The 20,852-nt window shown below is 37.5% G+C and overlaps 1 protein-coding gene across 5 annotated transcripts in view; it reads right to left on the bottom strand.

Moving 5' to 3' along the window:
* The window catches only part of LOC126299185 (UTP--glucose-1-phosphate uridylyltransferase-like), a 299,153-nt gene that overhangs the window by 15,299 nt on the left and 263,002 nt on the right, over positions 1-20,852 (bottom strand). For 4 of the 5 annotated variants that reach the window (XM_049990961.1, XM_049990960.1, XM_049990958.1 and 1 more), the window contains exons 2-10: positions 16,603-16,839; positions 16,312-16,494; positions 14,747-14,952; positions 14,596-14,671; positions 14,356-14,499; positions 12,471-12,609; positions 11,780-11,917; positions 8,895-9,061; positions 1,288-1,392 (exon numbers count right to left, since the gene is read on the bottom strand). In XM_049990961.1, the coding sequence (XP_049846918.1) occupies positions 1,288-1,392; positions 8,895-9,061; positions 11,780-11,917; positions 12,471-12,609; positions 14,356-14,499; positions 14,596-14,671; positions 14,747-14,952; positions 16,312-16,494; positions 16,603-16,791 (1,347 nt within the window). In that variant the 5' untranslated portion in view covers positions 16,792-16,839. Of the gene's footprint in view, positions 1-1,287; positions 1,393-8,894; positions 9,062-11,779; positions 11,918-12,470; positions 12,610-14,355; positions 14,500-14,595; positions 14,672-14,746; positions 14,953-16,311; positions 16,495-16,602; positions 16,840-17,126; positions 17,514-20,852 lie in introns of those variants that run through there. The other variant, XM_049990957.1, reaches the window with a different exon arrangement.

Raw genomic sequence — 20,852 nt, 5'->3', positions numbered from 1 at the left:
AGCTCCAAAGGAGCACCCCCTTTATCACCCAGTATCATCCCAGATTGGAGCAACTGAACCTCCTTTGCCTGGGTTTTGACTATCTATCATCATGGCCAGAGATGAAGGATATTCTACCCACAACCATTCCCATCGCTTCTAAAGCAATATTCTGCCATCCACCCAATCTACACAACATCCTGGCCAATTCCTATATCCTATATCACTTCCACTCTCAACCACTTGCCACAGCCTTGCAGAAAATCAGGAGCAAGACCTGGCTGATTCACCCACCCAGCACATTCAGAATCTACTCCTGTCACAGTCTTATCTCATCCTATTTGAGGCAGTGCAACCTCTGAAAGGAGTCATGTCATATACCAGTTCTGCTGCATTTTCTGCATCATATTTTCTGTGGGCATGACCACCAACCAACTATCCATCAGATGGTATTTCACTGTCTAAATGTGGCCAAGAGCAGAGTTAGCCACCATTAGTGGAATGCACTGCTGAACAAAATGTACCCAAGTTCAGTAGCTACTTTACAACCAGTACCATCTGGATCCTTCTGCCAACACCAGCTTTTCTGAACTATGAAGACGGGAGTTATCCTTGAAACATATCCTTCACTCCTGGAATCCTCCTGATTTCAATTGTTCAATTGCTCCTAACTCCTGCATCCACACCCACTACCTAATAGTCTCATCCCTTGCTCTGCTGTGTGTGTGTGTGTGTGTGTCTAAATTAGTTACATTCTACCAGAACTGTCCTCATCATTTAATTTCTTATATTGTTAGATTATGATTGCAAATTTCCATATTTAGGTCTGATTTCCTGTGATAATGTGGGTACAGAAAACTATAGTTCTTACAAAAGGCTCCCTTTTCCAACAAATTTTTTATGCATTTAACAGTTTTAAATGAGCTTGTTGTTGTACAAATAGAATGTGGTGGGGGTTAACCCAACCTAAATACAAAGGCTGATTTCATCATGACAGTCCTTTGCTAGGTACTATACTGTTGGAAGTGGTATGTCCTTGTCATACTCGAACCTTTAAACTGATTAGATTAGATTACCCAGCAAGATAAAGAGGGCCTATAGTTTAACATGGACTCTAAAGTACCATGCGATTTGGAATTTTTCACATATACAAATCATTGCTAGAAGTGAAAAGAGTAGTAAGTGGTACACAAAACCCTCCAACAATTAATTAAGTATTGAAACCAAATGCTATGGATTTGTGATTTAACACTTACACACTTATCCAAGAAAGTGAATTTACATATAAGAGTTTAACATGCATCTCACCTTCAGAGAAACTCCTCTTCCGAATGTAACATCTCCAGAGACTGTCAAATGGTCCAGTTCAATTAAGTCTGGAATGTTGGCAAATCTTGAAAGAAATTCTTTAACCTGTTAATGAATGTGAGATACAGCATAATGTACTATATGTCCACCTTGACACAAAATTTGTAGCAAGAATAACTGTATACATATATAGCTCAAAATTAATCTTGTAAAGATGTAAAATATTTATTTAAGCAGGAATTCTATTTACAGATTGACTAGGAGCACAAATTTTATCTTTTTTTAAATCAAGTGATTAATTCTTGGGCCAACAGGAAAAGTGAAACTGTAAAAAGACACAATATCTGAAAATGCAGTAGAGTTGAATGTACCTATTTATGACAGTATCATTTTGACTAACCAACCGTGGTATGAAATGTACAGCTCTTTTCAGAAACTTCTTTATGTTCTCTATTAATCCTATCTGAAAAGGTTCCCAGATTGGCTGTCAGTACTCAAGAATTATCTGAACAAGGGTTTTTTAAGGGCTGAATTAAATATCCTTGGGATTCTTACACTGTACCTGAGTCTGCAACCAACCTTTCCTCCATACTGATATTGAAGCTCACTCTTGTGTCCAGGTTTGCTTACAAATAAATGTGTTTTTGGATATGTTCCACCATAGGCAAACCTGATTTTTTCTCTTTTACCCAGACAGTTTTTCTGAAGTTACAGCATCATCTGTGGGTTTTACATTTTCTTGCAATTAAATAATAGGGAAGTTGCACTTTAGCATCTGCACATATAGAATTCCAGTTTTTAAGAAAAGTATTCACAAATTTTAAAACAGACAATTTTTTTTATATTTGCCTTTTAACACATGCTGTGGTTTTTGTGGCTTTCTGTATTTTACGTTACAGCTGTTTTCTTCGCAGATTGTCATCTGCAACAATACAGAACTTAATGTACAAAACCGTTTTTCACACAGGATGAAATAAGGTTTATCACAATGGGCTAACATTCCTTACTGTAAATAACCTTATACATTATGCCATCTAGGGTTGCATGGGACATACTGTGAAAGAAGAACAGCTAAAATGCAAACTATGTCACAAAAACCATGCCATGTGCTAACAAGATATATAGGATGTCCCAGGAGAAATGGTCAGTATTCAGGAATATGACAGGAACACTCATCTGACGCAAAAAACTTCATAAGAACATACATCCTATTCTGAATAGTTTCCAAGACAGAACACATTTGTTTTTGGGCTAATGGCATGCACATACGAGTATGTTTCTTACCCACACAAGCCCTTTGACATTTTATTGTAGAACAATCCACCTCATTGCTTTCAACCTCACTGCTCAGGATGTCCTTCTGCCATTAAACTAGCTTGTTGAATGTGTCATGAGTGAAGTATTTTGAGGGACTGAGAGTGAAGCAGAAAGAATCATTGGTTAAACATCTTTGTACACATACTGGTGCCGGCTAAAATGTTTACAGTGCCTGCTATGGTAGTGCTCCTGCTGCTGTCAAAGAATGCTGTTGGTGCTTTCCGATACATTAAATTCCTGATCATAGAGTGTTCAGTTGAACTTTCAGCACTTTGTGTGAAACAGCCATTATTTCACGTTTCCATTTTTCTTCTGGACATGTAGTTCAACAGCGTGTGCAAGAATAGCAACATACTGTTGAAATGGTGCTGTGTAGTCCTACTACCAGCACATGGTGACTTTCCGTGCTGTATCAGTATCCCAGAAACTTCTGTATGGTGAATATTACATGCGGAAAACTTGTACCCATTTCAAATACAATGTGTCCACAATCTTCACATTGACAACAATGCCGCAAGACTTGAATTATGTCACTGGTTAAATGAAAATCATTATTTGGTTCCATTGATAGTATTCACTGGGAAAGCCATGTTTATACAGAATGGAATCAACAACACATGTTAATCATCAATGGTCATAGGGAAATCCACACACTACAGTGGAAACCAATTTAAAAGTTAGTTTTTTTTTAATCAAAGTTTGGTGTGATATGATGGTAACATGTTGATAGGTCCAGTCAATTTAGAAAAGCATATGATGGGGCAGAATTACTAGGAGTTTTTTGAAAATTCATTTGCTGAACACCTTGAGAATATCCCTTTGGCCAGGTGGACTACACTGTACTTACAGCATGATGAAACCCCTCCACATTTTACCAGACATGTGTGGGAACATCCCAACCACAATTATGATAACTGCTGAATTGATCATTGTAGTACAAATCACTGACCACCATGATCACCATACCTTACACAATATTTGTTTATGGGGTTGAATGAAGTCTGAGGTGTACAAACAAAAGGTGAATACATGAGATGAATGAGATGAACTGCTTGGTCACATTATGGATACTGCTGGTTCAAAATGGCTCTGAGCACTATGGGACTTAACATCAGTCCTCTAGAACTTAGAACTACTTAAACCTAACTAACCTAAGGACATCAGACACATCCATGCCCGAGGCAGGATTCAAACCTGTGACCGTAGCAGTCGCGTGGTTCCGGACTGAGCGCCTAGAACCGCTAGACCATCGTGGCCGGCTGGATACTGCTGCCTTCATTAGGGAATGTGCAGAGGCACTCTGACAACCAACACCATACAGTCTCCCAGGAGTTCAAAAATGTGTTGAAGTTGATGATGGGATAGTCAAACATTTATTGTGAACTGTACAACAGCTCTACTGTAACCTGTATGATAATGCTTTGAGGTGAACATGTTAAAAATACATATTTTTCAAGTAACTTAATACTTTGTGAAACACATGCTGTAATGTTTACCAACTGTTTCATGTGTTTACATGTAAAAACCTGACAACATATTCAAAAATAAATAAAAATCTACATTAAATCTGTTCTATCTCAGGAAACATCCAAAATAGGACATGTGTCCATATGAAGTTTTTCTGCTTCAAATGATTGTACCTGTCATATCCCTGAATACTGTTCATTCCTCCTCAGATACCGTGTATATAAAAAAAGTTTTTGTCTGTTTTAAAATTTGTGAATACTTTTCTTAAAAACTGAAATACTACTGCATGTACAAATAGTGAAGAAAAAAATTATTTAATAGAAACAAAGTAGAAACTCACTGATGATGCTGTAACTTTAGTGAAACATGTCTAAGTAAAAAGAAGAAAAAATTGTGTGCATTCCAGGAGGAGCCTACCCAAAAGCAAATTTGCTGCAGTTTCATGTGGTTTTAAAGAGATATCATTGCAGAACATATGATAAATAGGAGGAAAAGCATTTGTCAACATGTACACTTTAGCATTTTCTCCTGAAATGCCAGTAGTACATAGATGTTCTCTGACTACTCTGCACCGTCAGCTGGTGCTCTGACATCACAGAAGCAGTCAGTAATTATTCCATCTCCTCCACATTGTCTTCCTTCCATAATGCAAAGGACCAATAAGACTCTTACAGTTGCTGCATCATGTAGCAATTCACTACTTTTACTACAATAATGGAAAATCCTGTATGCATTACAAATTGCAGAAGCAGTAGAGGTAAGCATACACCACATATTTGAGGAGTTGAGTGATCAACACACACATAAACTCTCTCTTTCTCAAATTCTTCTTACAATCTTTTAAAATTTTCACATCACAGGATAAGTAATCAAGGATGTATGAATACCTCACTCCTCACAGGTGATGCTCCAAAAATAAACAGTAATACTTTGCATTTACAGTCTGCTGTGGAGGAACGTAATGCATTAGGATAACACTATCACAGTCGTACACGAGAATCACCATAACTTTAGACCACTCAATTCGCTTCATCAACAGAACAGGCTCTGCTAATGGTATACTATGCCTTCTACATTGCTGGCAATGGGTTCTGCACAATGCTGGTGACTTCTTTTAAGGACAGTAACAGGTGCAAACATGTAACTCTTTTGTATCAGATGTGAATAAATAGTTGCCACTATTTAAGTTCCAATCCTCGTATATCTCCTCTTGTTCCTTTTGTATAATTTGTAATAATCCTACACATCCTACATCCATGTGAATGTCTTGTTGTATTGGATTTATGGAATCTAAATTAAAAAGAAAAGAAAGAAAAACATGCATGGCCATTGATTTGCTTCAGATGAAGAGCTGCACGTCTCAGTACAATCACGGTTCTGTATGCAACCACAACCATTTTTCTACACAGACAATGACCATCTTGTTTCACAGTGGGAAACAATTTACTGACTTTTTCCATCTGTCTCATTTTCATTTGACTGCCCCATATACTTTGTACAGTTTCACTAAAATGTTAATCATTTGTCTATCAACACAAGAAGTTTACCTCATACCAATTTGACATTTAGGGCAATGCCACCTTTGCAGTTCTTCAGTTTTAATGGTCATAAGTCTAAAATTGAATATTGTTATTATTGATACTGATCATACACATTACAAAACCAGCAATTATAGGTCTATAGGGATGGTTAGGCTTCCGTATCTTCCGAAAGGAGCCAGGACACAGAGTATCTGTTTTGTAGCTTTGGAACATTTTTCACTGGATGGTGAAACCATCCAAACACCTCCTTCATCTATTCAGCTATCCTAATTTTGTACGAACTCCATAAAGTTTTATAACCCTCCAGAGTTAATATCAGGACAGCTTCATACGTCACCTTCTTCCTCAGAAACATCAAGCAATTGGCAGATTTCCAGCTGAATAACTTGCCTCAGATTATCACTTAGGTTTATTTAACTTTACAGCAGAATTTGGTATAACACCTAAATTCCAAAGTGTCTGATAACTTATGACTGAGCTGAAAGTTTGCATCAAAAAAGTCAATGATTTCCATTGTTTATTTCTCATAAGTACAAGGAGTTAAATGTTCATCAGTATTAAGGACACTAAAGACCAATGCAAGTTTGTACTGGACAAGGATAAACAAGAACTTTTATCGAGGGCTTTCCAAAGGCATGATCCTAGCATTCACCTGAAATGATACTGAGGAATCAAAATTTAAATCTGGAGGGCTACACAGATTTTAACCCTGCTCTTCCTGAATACACATCAGTTTCCTTAGCCACTCGATCACCCCTTTCAGTTGATATAACAATGTTGCGCATGACAGAATGCTGCTAATAATGAAAAAAAAAATTAGATACAGTTCAGTGAATTCAGAGATGTAGAATTTGTAACAGTCTGTATCAACTTTCACTGTTGACATCAGATGTCTAAAAGTTTCTACTGTGTAAAAACAGACTGTGGATAGTGGTTGTATAAAATTTCATGATATAAGAAGAAGGAATCACTCGTGAGTTCCAAAGCACTACCAGCAGTCCAGCTAGCACAGTGACTGTGTGTAGGGAGTTAAAAAGAAAGAGGTACAAAGGCTGAGCAACTACTCATAAGCAACACATTTCTGCAGCCAGTGGTAAGTGATGCTTGAGGTGGTCCAAAGAGTGACATCACTGGACAGTGATCTGGAGTGATAAACCACACTTCACCCTGTAGTATTCCAATGGAAGTACACTACTGGCCATTAAAATTGCTACACAAAGAAGAAATGCAGATGATAAAGGGGTACTCATTGCACAAATATATTATACTAGAACTGACATGTGATTGCATTTTCATGCAATTTGGGTGCATAGATCCCGAGAAATCAGTACCCAGAACAACCATCTCTGGCCGTAATAACGACCTTGATACACCTGGGCATTTAGTCAAACAGAGCTTGAATGGCCTGTACAGGTACAGCTGCCCATGCAGCTGCAACATGATACCACAGCTCATCAAGAGTAGTGACTGGCGTATCGTGACGAGCCAGTTGCTCGGCCACCATTGAGCAGATGTTTTCAATTGGTGAGAGATCTGGAGACTGTACTGGCCAGGGCAGCAGTCAAATGTTTTCTGTATCCAGAAAGGCCTGTACAGGAACTGCTACGTGCAGTCGTGCACTATCCTGCTGAAATGAAGGGTTTCGCAGGGATCAAATGAAGGGTAGAGCCACGGGTCGTAACACATCTGAAATGTAACGTCCACTGTTCAAAGTGCCGTCAATGCGAACAAGAGGTGACCGAGACATGTCACCAATGGCACCCCATACCATTTCACTGGGCCAAACGCCAGTATGGCAATGACGAATACACGCTTCCAATGTGCGTTCACCACTATGTCGCAAAACACAGATACGACCATCATGATGCTGTAAACAGAACCTGGATTTATCCAAAAAAATGACGTTTTGCCTTTCGTGCACCCAGGTTTGTCGTTGAGTACACCATCAGAGGCGCTCCTGCCTGTGATGCAGCATCAAGGGTAACCGCAACCATGGTCTCCGAGCTGATAGTCCATGCTGCTGCAAACATCGTCGAACTGTTTGTGCAGATGGTTGTTGTCTTGCACACATCCCCATCTGTTGACTCAGGGATCGAGATGTGGCTGCACAATCCATTACAGCCATGCGGATAAGATGCCTGTCATCTTGACTGCTTGTGATATGAGGCCGTTGGGATCCATCACGGCGTTCCGTATTACCCTCCTGGACCCACCAATTCCATATTCTGTACAGTCATTGGATCTCGACTAGTGTGAGCAGCAATGTCGCAATATGTTAAACCGCAATCACAATAGGCTACAACGCAACCTTTACCAAAGTCAGAAATGTGAGGGTACGCATTTCTCCTCCTTACACGAGGCATTACAACAACCTTTTTAGCAGGCAATGCCGGTCAACTGCTGTTTGTGTATGAGAAATCGGTTGAAAACTTTCCTCATGTCAGCATGTTGTAGGTGTCGCCACCGGCGCCAACCTTGTGTGAATGCTCTGGAAAGCTAATCACTTGTATATCACAGCATCTTCTTCCTGTCGATTAAATTTCATGTCTGTAGCACGCCATCTTCATGGTGTAGCAATTTTAATGGCCAGTAGTGTATTTCAACTTGGTGATTGCTGTAGAACATTACCTGCCATCATTTGTAGCATCTACAGTGAAATGTGGAGGAGATAGTACTATGGTACGGGGATGTTTTTCATGGCTAGGGTGTGTACCGTGTACAGTAGGGGAAGAGTTCAGAGATGACAAGTGTCTGTATCAGCATGACATTGCATCCTGTCATAGAGCAGTAGTTGTGAGGCAATGATCTGTATACAATAACATTCCTGAAATGAACTAGCATGCCCAGAGTTCTGATGTGAACCCAATGGAACAACTTTGGGATGTGTTAGAATGCCAAGTTTGCTCCAGACTGCAGACCTTCTCTGTCTTTGGCTCTTGAGGAAGAATGGGCTGCCATACCTCCACAGACATTTAGACACATTGTTGAAAGTTTCTGCAGCAAACTTCAAGCTATTATAAAGGGAAAGGGTTAAACACCCCTTGTTAATATCTACTAATAGGTGTTTTGATACTTTGATCAGATTATGTGCATTCATTTTAAAATAGCTTAGACTGTTTCAGTGCATTGAGTTACATGATTCATTATTTCATATTATTAGAAAAAAGTACTGAGCTTATAAGGAACAGACTTCTGATTGAGTTTATAAGACAAAGTGTAAAAGAAATTGGATATTTGGGGAAGAGCTAGGTCAAAAAAATCAACGTTCATGTATTTATTTACCTTTGCAAAATGATTTTCCCCAAGTTTCACAAGTGGAGTTGTTGGAAACATCCGCTGTGGACTCATCACAAGTGATCCGTGATTTAAGCTGTACAGATTACTCATAACAAGCAACAAATCTGATGTTTTCTTCACAGGCAGGAAACGACTTCTGGGCACATTTATCCCTGTAATACACAAGTAAGCATAGACAACTAGATATGAATATTTGCATTAAAACCAACATATATCCAATGTTCTTTAACAATACATTAAGGTGAGCTACAAGTTCCGTGAATGAAAGGTAGAAGTTGCTGAAATATTTCCACTATGACTTTGTAAACTACTGCTATGCTGTGAACCAAGAGACATATTTAAATCATCAACTGTTAAAGTGTCTTGTGATCAGAATTTCCTAACATGGCTTTGCATTTGATCAATGGGCATGGACAATTAAGCGTTTACCAAAAACAAATGAAAGGTGGTAGAATGTTTTTGTTTATGCCTCCATCAATAATTAAATGGGCAGTACCAGAATTAAAATATAGCAAAATTTTTCTTAAGGATGTTGTGCTACCAAATCTCCCATGTATTACAGGGGATGACCTGACAGGGATGATCCAGAAACTGTACTATCGAATTTTATCATTATGCTAGTTGTTTTGTCTAAGACGTTATACATTAAGAGCTTAGATAAACTATAGTATTGTTGATAACTGCAGGAGTTCCCTAGCCTTTTAATAATGATTCACTAATATAAATCATGAAAGTGACCTTACTCAAACCTGCTGGCAAAAAAGAAGTTTGTTGCCTTCACATACAAAGTTTTAAAACAGCAGCAACCATATATTGGAACCAATTGATTGACTATGCACAATGAGTTAGCAATCAATAGTTGTCAAATATACTTACATTCTGTTCATCAATTCATGGCTAGAGATATGTTTATTTCAGTTCAACATCTTCACTGCTAACTAAAATTTAATAAATTTTAGTATTTATAATATTCATTTATTTCTCCATAAGGTTTTGAAAACAGTGTTTTCAGTTTTAAGTATGGAAACAAAAAAATACAGTGATTCTAGAACAGAAATTAAATACGTTTTGTGGTAGCAGCCAGTCTGTTCTATGATAGTTATCCATTTGTTGACCCTACAGGGGGTGCTCAATGTGGCTACCACACATTCTTACACATCCTTCCCAAAAAATCACAAACTCCTGCAAACATGCATGACTGCCCTTCAATTCTGACACACATGTGGGGCACATGCTCCTCTAATGTGTGCACATTGTTGATGACTCCCCATAGCCAGAAACCTAAAGGATTAAGGTAATGTGAATGATTTTTCCCAAGTTTCACAGTAGTTGGAAACATCCATTGTGGACTCATTACATGTGATCCATGATTTAAGCTGTACACATTACTCATAACAAGCAACAAATCTGATGTTTTCTTCAAAGGCAGGTTACTTGACCCCCTTCACTAATAAAACACTCATTAAATTTCACTATTACATACTGTCATACAAGACACAGAAATTGAGATGATGTACTATAGTGCATGAACACAATCTATTGTCTTTCTACAATGGTAATGTTTCCCAAAAGTGTAGGTAGCTTGTAGCATTGAAACTGATGATAAAAAGCATCAATTAATGTGTCTGGTAACATATATGGCCCTATGAGTCTGTCACCCACAATTCTTGCTCACACATTAGTGAACCTCATGCCAAGCTTTCGTGGTCACTCAAGGATTTCCATCTTTGTAATAGGTTTGGTACTAACTTTTAAATGAAAACAGGTTTCAATTTTTTTACTTGGTCCGCTTCTTGAAGGATCATTTAACTTAAAATCTGTGGAAGAAACATTAGGATATTTTTTCTTTGGAAATATGAACTTCATATTTTTGTTTTTATGACAAGTTCTACATCCTTGCAGATTTCCTCATTAGAGGTCTATGGAACAAAAAGTATATCTATCTATTTAGTGCAGTGATGATTATAGAGGTAATTTGTGACAGATTCTGTCCTCTAAAACCCACCACAGATGCTTGAAGCAGTTCAAGTTGGGTGATGGACATGGAATGTGGGGTATTAAAATTCACTTATGTATTCAGCAAATGGTGGCTGGGCAGAAATAGCAGGGTGAATTGGGGCACGGTCGTCCAGAAGAGCAATGCCCATGTTTGGGACCAATATAAGTGCCACAGGACATTCACCATCACCAAAAGGCTGTAGTTCACAGTGTAAGAAATCAGTTGTCTCTTTTTGGGGACACAAAGGTATTCTTTGATAAAATTGGTCAAACTGACAAAAGTCTAGCAATTTGTCCTCATAAAAAGCAGGAGATGTCTCCCATTTTGTCTTACATACATTTGGTCATTTGTATAAATGGATAAATAACATGCTGCTTAACATGCTGTATATTAACTTCCTTCACTGCGATAACAAAAGGAGAATTCTAGAACCCAATTCTCAGTATTACCACCTCATAAAGAAACAGAGTTCCATTAATGTGATACTTGTCTGTGAAGTTCTAAATCTAGCTAGGTGTAGGGCAGATAACTGTGCTTGTTGTGTTAAACTGTAAGTAACAGCAAATACAGCATATGAACTCATTCAGTGAGCAGTCAATACAAATCATACTGGTATCAGCAAATGAAAGACTACCTAATAATAATGATGCAAATAGGAGCTTCTGGTAATATGAGCTGAATGTCCACTTTTAGCTACAAACTGTTATAAAAGTTTTTTAAACAAGCTTAGAAAGACATTAATACAGTCCACTGTCAAATGAATATATTTGCCAAAGCATATAGTAGGCATGCAGAAAGTGCAGATTTGTGATAAAACACTGAAGGAGTAGTTGAAGCATGTTGTACTTAAAAAAGATTAAAAGTATAGTACCTAAACCACCATCGAAGCACTTCATAGCTGCTCCAACAGCTGTTTCAAGCTGTATCACATTTAAACCATTATCTAGAGTTTTGTGATTTACTATAATTTCCATATTTAATGTCTTTTCCTCCACAACTCGGTCAATAGCTGAAAGAAATAAATCAACAAAATAGTATAGCAGTACTGACTTTAAAAAAGTCAACTAGAAGTGATACATACCAAAGATATTATGGTGTGCAGGTATCACTTTTTAAAACTAGATCTGAATGCTACATTGTATAAACTATTCTACTGCTATCATACTGGAAGTTTGCATGCTTGCAGAAAAACAATAATAATAATAATAATAATAATGACTCAACTGTCAATACAGATGTCATGAAATGCCATTGCAAAATAAACTTCCATAATTTGATGACAACATAAGTAACTATTCTAACAAAAATTTAACATCTACTATAGCTCCAACAGCATCAAATGAACAAACTTATAAAATAGTGATAGTAACTGAAACATAGATGTCACACAGCTATAAAGATCAGCTGATATAAGATGAAGATAGCAGTCATACTGAAATATGTCTACAGTAATAAACAATGTAATCAAATACAGCAGCATCTCTGGTCTCATAATATAATATGATAATGTCCTTATATGACACATAAAATGCAACGGAATCAAACGAGTCCAAATTACATACCATCAAGTTTGATCCAAAGATTGTTTGTGTTAAAGAACTTGAAAGTCTTAACAGACTTAAAGTCATCTACATGCTCCTTTGGCACCTGAGCAATTTCAAGTAATCGCAGTTTGTCTTCATATTGGATCAGTGTACCACCCTACAAGAAAACAAAAAAATACTTTCAATAAATATGTTATCAATATTTCACTTATCACATCTCATTTTGTACAATTAATTTTTGACAGGAATGTAAACAGCCATGTTTAATATTAATTAAGTTTCTAACAGTGCTTATTTACAAAACAATAAATCAGTCAATAACAAAAATTGTTGGTTTTGAAGTACATCTGTGCTGCTAACATACATTACAAACAGTCCACTTATTTTTATATTTAGTATGTAAATTAAAAGAAGGAAACAGCTTCAGATTATGTTTCTTGTAGTCCACATTTAATAACAGTGGGTTTGTAGCAGTATGAAAGTAAGATCAAGTAATACATTATCTAGGAAATCAATCCTGTTTTTCAGATCACTCAGGAAACTACATTTCAAGTTAAATGCAGCAACAAATTCTTGCAGTAAAGTAAATAATATTGATGCTAAAAGACAGTTATTCCTGCAGGTACTGGAATATATGTAAAACATGTATTATAATACAGAAGTCTAAAATATCCTTTGTAATTTTTCTGTGCTAATGCTAACACGCTAGTTCTGTTTCATGACATCTTCCTTAAAAACACTTAAAGATAGGTATTAGACAATAAAAAAAGAAATGTTTGCTTGCAATTAAAGCTGCTCTCTTAATTTTATTCTGGAAAAACACCGGACTAAAACATGTGATATTGCCACTGTCTATATTTAAAAGGTGTGGTAAGGTAGTGCATGTGATAGGTTAAAACATGAATAAAGTGATTTAATTGCTTATGGTTAATATACAAGTGGTATCAAATGACATCAGTAGCAGTATCTTTTACAACAGTGAAAATTAGTTATTTGTCTCTGGCACACACTGTAACTGTGCAGTACTTCAGGATGTCAAGAGAGAACATTATGAGAATTTTCTCTTATTTCAGCACTTGAGAAATCTTTACTGCAGAAATGCAACATTGGAAAAAAACAGAGCCACCAAGAAAAGGACCATATTAAAATATTTGACGCAACCTAGGATAATACAAGGAGCTTCAAAAAGTAAGATATACCATTGCACAACATGAAAGACAAATTGTCAGAAGATAGTACATGTTCAAGTTTTCCTGCAGATACAGTTCCTCTGCAATGCAGACAACAGGTGCAACACCATGTGGAAGTGAAATGACAACAGGAAACTTACTTCAAAGTTGACATATGCAGGACAGAACAATTGTTGTGGGAAAACATACTGCAAGCAGATTAAAACTGAGCATATATGGAGCAAATCCTATGTCGCATACAGCCACAGTGAAATAGTGCCATCAGTTAGGCTAAGTCTACACTGACATGAGTCTGGAGAAGGAAAACCATCAACACTGATGATGGAAGACAATGCCCAAGCCATCAACTGATTGACAGCAGTCTCAGATTTTCTGAGAATGAGGATATTCACACAGTGGTTCCTGAATGACTCCATGACCAAGGAGTGGATGTGTATTAGCAACTGGTAGAATGTTCTGACTGTTGTTTACACAGACTTGGTGACTAAGTTGAAAAATAGAGCCATGTATGTGCGTCACTTTTAAGTGTAGTGTAGCATTCAATAAAAGTTACTTGGCCTGCCATAATGTGTAACTTACTTTTTGAATTCTCCTTGTACAGATAATGTGCCGACAGAATTCAAAGTTTCCCAAGGGTAGAGAGTGGCAGATCTTTAAACTACATATTGTTCAAATGATGAGTCTGCAGTTTCACACCAATTATATTTACGTACCTTAACATCAGCTTTTGTTTTGTCTGTTACTTCCATAACAAACTCTGGAGTCTTCTTAGTTGGATGAAGGAGAAGATTCAGTATATTGAGGTCTACTGTTGCTCCAAGGTTGTCAATATTTGAAACAAAACAGTACTCCCGACCCTTGTAAAAGGAATTTAATAGTTAGTGTGTAAGTACTTTAATTTAATGACACATATATTGTTATTGCAGTACTGTATAAGTATGCTTTTAAATTACCTGTTCAATAAATTTCTTTAAGAGACCTGAGTTTTTAAAACTTTCATAAAAGTCTCCATGTCCAGGTGGATACCACCTAAAATAAAAAATAATTAACTTGTGTGTAAATGCTGACACTGTCTGCAGAAATAATTTATTGTATAACACTTACGCTTCAATGTCCATTTCTACGTCACATTTTTTTGCAACTGGTAGTAAAGAGTCCCTGTTAATCCGAGGGAAACAACTCTGATTGAATGTATAGATTTCAATTTGTAAACCTTTGTATTTTCTAATAATTTTCAGAGTATCTTCATCAGTGTTGAAGGAATTCATCAAAACTAGAGGAACATTGGCCTTGTATGTTTTGTTGAGATGCTGAAAAAGGAAGTTTTATTAGGCCTACATTGCACATGCAATGTGTCTTAAAATAACTCTCAATAAGTATAGTTCATTAACCATAACATTTTTATATATGAAAACATAAAAATCACTTATTTTCTGTGTGCTTATAAAAGTTGGAATGAGTTTAACATCACCATATAAAGCACTAAAGCTTTCTTCAAAAGTTCCGTCAATATTTCTCTCATGTGCAATACACTGAACCACTGCTTCCTACCTACCTAACTGGTTTATATATGTTCCCCCTACATTTTTATTGTATGTATCTTCAATATAATTTACTGTAACTTAGCCTGTAAGAAAGATATATGATTTTCACAACATTCAGGCACACTGTGTATACTATAATAGCATATTAGCTAAGTTTGATCAAATAAAACAAGAATCTTGTTGGTAATTAAAGTCATTACTTTTCATTTTTATTGGAGTTTATGTGATTTGTGATGACTGTTGCCTTTCAAATATCACTGTTAATGACAACATGCAGCCTACAGAAAATCAGCTTATCAGTTATTGAGGAAAATGTAATTGATCACTCTGAACTGGCATTTAAGGCATGCGAATCACAGACTCCTTCCCCCTCCAATACCCCACCACTAAAATTGGCAGATTAAAACTTTATGCTTTTCAGAGCCAGATATAATATGCTAACATACTTCTATTCTATGAAACATAACCTCTGCCATCTATCTTCATCTTAGGCCAAAGTAGTCTCTATAATCAGGCTATAAATTTAACTCCGAAGAACCAATACTTTCATTTCATCATTGCATCATTCTTGTAGTTAGTAGTTCACACAGTTCTACAGGCTCTTAGTTATTGTAGTGGCCAAATATGATGGAAAAACAAAGGTATGAAAAATTTTCAGAACAGTTTTTCCAAGACAACACTGTTATTAAATATGATTATTTTTTTCATTGCTTCTCTATTGTAATACATTACAGTCTGTGGTCATGATTGATCACAGAAAATCGCATGGAAAACAATCATAGAAGAGAAGAAAATGCTGGACCTCACTCAATACCAGTGGCAGATAATTCATCACATCGCTTGACTCAATACTGTAATATCTGATATCTGTCATATATTAAACAAGCTAACTGTTAGAAAAAAAAACATATGTTGTAACACATTTATTTACAAAGTCGTACACTCACTCATGAGGTAAGCTTCATTTTTTGAGAAATGCAAATTCTCAAGAGACAAGAGGCAAATTGTGACTATAAAAATAGAAAGAGAGAGAGAGAGATTTTTATAAATCAACAACATTTACAGATTGTCTAGCAGGAAAATTAAACACAAATAAAAAGAACTGGAATATGAAAATAACATTACCTCTATCTGCTGTACAGTTAGGTCAAGAAATGTCAGGTCACTTCTTACTGGAATCACAGATTTTGGTCCATGGCAACCCATTGAAGTACCAAGCCCACCATTCAGTTTGACGACAACCAATTTACCCAGCATATCGTGGACAACATCGGTTGATGGCTGAGATAGTGTGCTGTAGTCTCTAACCTGCAGCAGATAATGTCATTTTAATATTTAATGAATATCACAAGAGTTTTACAAAACAATATTATAGGAAATTAGCTACAGAGAAAGATAACTATAATACTGATTTACCGCATCTTCTGGTAGCTTTTCAATTCTATTCCAGTCGATTGAAGGGCCCTCTTCACTGAGAAATCTTTCAAAAAGCTTCTCAAACCCATTGAACTGCTTGCTTATGCCTGCTCTCTTGGTTTCAGGGGCAGTGCTGAGGAGCTTCTCAAATTCACTCTGAAGTTGAGTGAGAGCATCTCGTTTTGTCATTTCCTTGAACTCACGAGAGCCTGAGGGAGCTCTCTGGTGACCACGCACCTGTAACAGCAGATCCACGTTAAGAAATTACAGCTGACATTAATAATATGCACTTTCCTAAATAATCATTCACATTTTTCTCACAAATTACTGATACAACTGTGTTAAGTTCTTTAATTTATCATAGTCAATTTACAAGAAGCTTAGTTAAGCCAGTCCTTAGATAAAATTCTGTTTTGTGACAAACAATTTTTTGAGTTGTGGGATAAATGTTGAACTACTCTACAGAGCATTCAAGTTCTGGGGGGAAAAATTAATGAAAAGTGTTATACACTTAATGTGAATACCTTGCAGAGTATGACATTATCTGTTACTGTTGATGGCAATGTATTAACTGAGTTCCATCCATTTGTTGCCTCTGGGTGTAAGACCATGGTGTGTCGTATGTCACTGTCATTAAACAGTTGCAGGTGCGGTGCTTGTTTCACTTATGAAAAGTGAAACAATTACAGGTACAGGTGTTTCAACTGTTGCGAATGTCTAAATTTGTTTATAACTAGTCGCGTAGCGCGAATGGAAGTAACGTGTGGTCGTTTCACAGGGGCAACTGCTTTTTAAATCCACCGGCCTTGCGTCTGGAGACGCACTGGAGCCGGAAAGCACCAGATGAGTATATGAGCGCTCCCCTCCACGCAACCTGCCGCCTGTGTTACGTCACAGATGACGATCAACTGCAGACGCGCGCACGAGTTCGTCGACAAACTGCTTGCAGTTCGGTAGCCACTCACGAACATGGCTGCTGTCATTAATTGGAACAAGTGACAGAAACTAAATTGCTGTTTTCTCCGATTCCTGGCTTCCACAAAATACGTTACAGTAAAGCAGGAAAACTGTACAGTGAAGTCTTTCACGAAAGATACACGCGCCGAAGTACGTTTGGGTAGTCAACGTTTTAATTACTGTGTCGCACCGAAAACATAAAGTTATCCAGTTATTTTTTGGTTTGTTTGGAGGTACATTTCTGCAGCCCTGGTCAGCAGAAATCGCCACGCCACAGTACCGCAGCAGCCGCTAGAGGAAAAAATAACACATCCCTATGATATTGATACAGTGAACTATCGTGTAGTAATTCGTTTTTGGCATCAGCAGGAATGTTGCAGCTGTGTTAGACCAATCCAAGCAGCTAAAGAAGTCATCTGGATTGATCTAATACCGTTAGAATATTTCCTGTGCCGCCGTAAACGAATTATCAGAAGAAACTGCACTTTATCAGTGGTGTTGGCTAGATGCTTGCTGTGGTACTGTGTATTGCTTTACAGGAGACTTATCGGAAGTTAATCGTTAACTCGTAACTGCTAATCCGACAGATCACGTAATAATCTAAAATCTATACTATTAAAATGATGTCTGCCTGTACATAAGGCTTTAAAGGCCCAGTACAAAAAGACTACACCACACTTCATAAAAATAAAAGATAATCTTATCTTTGTTGTCAAAATGATTTTTTAAAGGTAATGATTCGTACTCGCCAAGTACTCGAAGGTAGGTTTGTTTGAATATCAATAAAAAAAAAAAGTATCTGCTTACGTAATAAAATGTCGCTTCAATCGAATATGCTCCTTATTGACGCGTCTGCCCAATGTTCTCCTCGAAATTGAACTTTTGCTGGTGTTTAAAGTTTTTATCGCCTCCTCAAACAATTTCGACTTGACGACTTGTAAAGGGATCATGTTCACAACAAAAAAGTTTACTATGTGTTGGTACACACTAGGTTGATACTCGCCGCTGCTAATTTCTGCAATGCCAAAAAACTTTCCAGTACTTCTGTCGCATTTTTTTAACCGGATTACTACTGCCAATATCCGAATGGCCAAGACTGATTTTTCTTTTTGGCCTTCCTCGACCGGCCCCTGTCTTTATTGTCTCTTCAAACTGCATATCGCGATTCGTGTTCTCACCTTACGTCTTCTTTCAAATTGTTAATGCTAATTGTTGATTTTTTTAGGCAAGCACAGTTTACGATCGGAAAGTATTTGTTCTCCCTATCTGAATAAAAAATTAATCTGCCCACCTAGACGCAGCCACGGATTTTCATCAGCCGCAGAGCTAGAATCCGATTCCATGATCGTTTCCACAGTCAGTTCACTAACAAAAACTCGTTCTTAACGCGAACTCAGTAAACAAATAACAATAAACAAACAATGCCTAATTATTCTCGCCCGTATTCGATTGCTTACATCAATCGCACGCATCCCGGCGTAGCCACACACCTACGTCACCCGTACTTGTCAGAACATGATTTCGACAGGCGGCGCGGCGTCATTATTGTCATAAATAGCAAGTACCTAATTAACGATTAACGGACTGAAAGAATGTTAACGGAAGTTACAGATTTCATTAACTTTTTTTTAATTGACTTAAAAGTAATCCGTTGCTCGAAAAGTTAACTTCGAAACTTAACCACTAACGGATTAACCGTCTTGTGCCCAGCTATGATGACTACCCCGTCGTATACACAACACTTTTAGACGGAAGAAAGTAAAAAAATATAGCTAGAGCTTTAGAGATTATTGATTCCGATGTCGAAGTCATTGCAGATAGAGTTGGGGAGAGAGCCGCCGTGGCCTGTTTATAAAACAATTACGGCATTTGTCTGAATAGGCGAAAGGAAATCACGACAGCTGGACCAATCTCAAAACCACTCCAATGCCACGATGAATGTCTAGAGTAAAAGATTATCAGTCACATACGCTAAATTTAAAAATATGCCTGCTACTTGGTTTATTTCTTTATTTTTGTGGATACACAGAACTCTAATGATTCAGGTTTGTAGCTATAGTAATGTGTAAAAAGAATTTATTTTATTAAAATGAATACGGTGGACTGGGAGGGAGGGTAGGGCGCACCATCTAGATCTTTAGTTGTGGTGAGATGGTCAAGTCTGAATTAAGCATCAGAGCAAATTAATATTTTTGAAGCTGAAGATGTGATTGTTTTGATAGTTGTCATTTTGTACTTATTTTGGGTATTTAATTTTGTGCAGATAATGTCGAAAGAGAGAGTTCATCTACATCTACATTTATACACCGAAAGCTACCCAACGGTGTGTGGCGGTGGGCACTTTACGTGCCACTGTCAATACCTCCCTTTCCTGTTCCAGGTGCGTATGGTTCGCGGGAAAAACGACTGCCGGAAAGCCTCCGTGCGCGCTCGAATCTCTCTAATTTCACATTCGTGATCTCCTCGGGAGGTATAAGTAGGGGGGAGCAATATATTCCATACCTCATCCAGAAACGCACCCTCTCGAAACCTGGACAGTAAGCTACACCGCGATGCAGAGCGCCTCTCTTGCACAGTCTGCCACTTCAGTTTGCTAAACATCTTCGTAGCGCTACCACGCTTACCAAATAACCCTGTGACGAAACGCGCCGCTCTTCTTTGGATCTTCTCTGTCTCCTCTGTCAACCCGACCTGGTATGGATCCCACACTGATGAGCAATACTCAAGTATAGGTCGAACGAGTGTTTTGTAAGCCACCTCCTTTGTTGATGGACTACATTTTCTAAGGACTCTCCCGATGAATCTCAACCTGGTACCCGCCTTAACAACAATTAATTTTATATGTTCATTCCACTTCAAATCGTTCCGTACGCATACTCCCAGATATTTTACAGAAGTAACTGCTACCAGTGTTTGTTCCGCTACCATATAATCATACAATAAAGGATCCTTCTTTCTATGTATTGGCAATACATTACATTTGTCTATGTTAAGGGTCAGTTGCTACTCCCTGCAGTTTGCTAGGTTCCAAGAAAATGGAGAGAATGGCAGCCGCGGTTCTTCAGTTCAGCGTCTCAACATCCGTGTCACCGTGCCTCATTTTGAGAAAAGTAAAGTTAGTTAGTGCATGTAATATAGCTCGTCAGTACAACTAACTAATTAATTTTTCAAAAACACATTTTTACATCGTCACGCTCATACTGGGAATGTCTAAAAATTCTGCTAATGGTTTAGCTAACAAGAAACTGTGCATTGTTTTCTTAAATAATTTGATTTTATGATTAGGGGGGTGT

The sequence above is a fragment of the Schistocerca gregaria genome, chromosome X (assembly GCF_023897955.1).
Source record: "Schistocerca gregaria isolate iqSchGreg1 chromosome X, iqSchGreg1.2, whole genome shotgun sequence".
In the NCBI taxonomy this organism is placed as follows: domain Eukaryota; kingdom Metazoa; phylum Arthropoda; class Insecta; order Orthoptera; family Acrididae; genus Schistocerca; species Schistocerca gregaria.
This window is presented reverse-complemented; position numbering and strand designations above follow the sequence as displayed.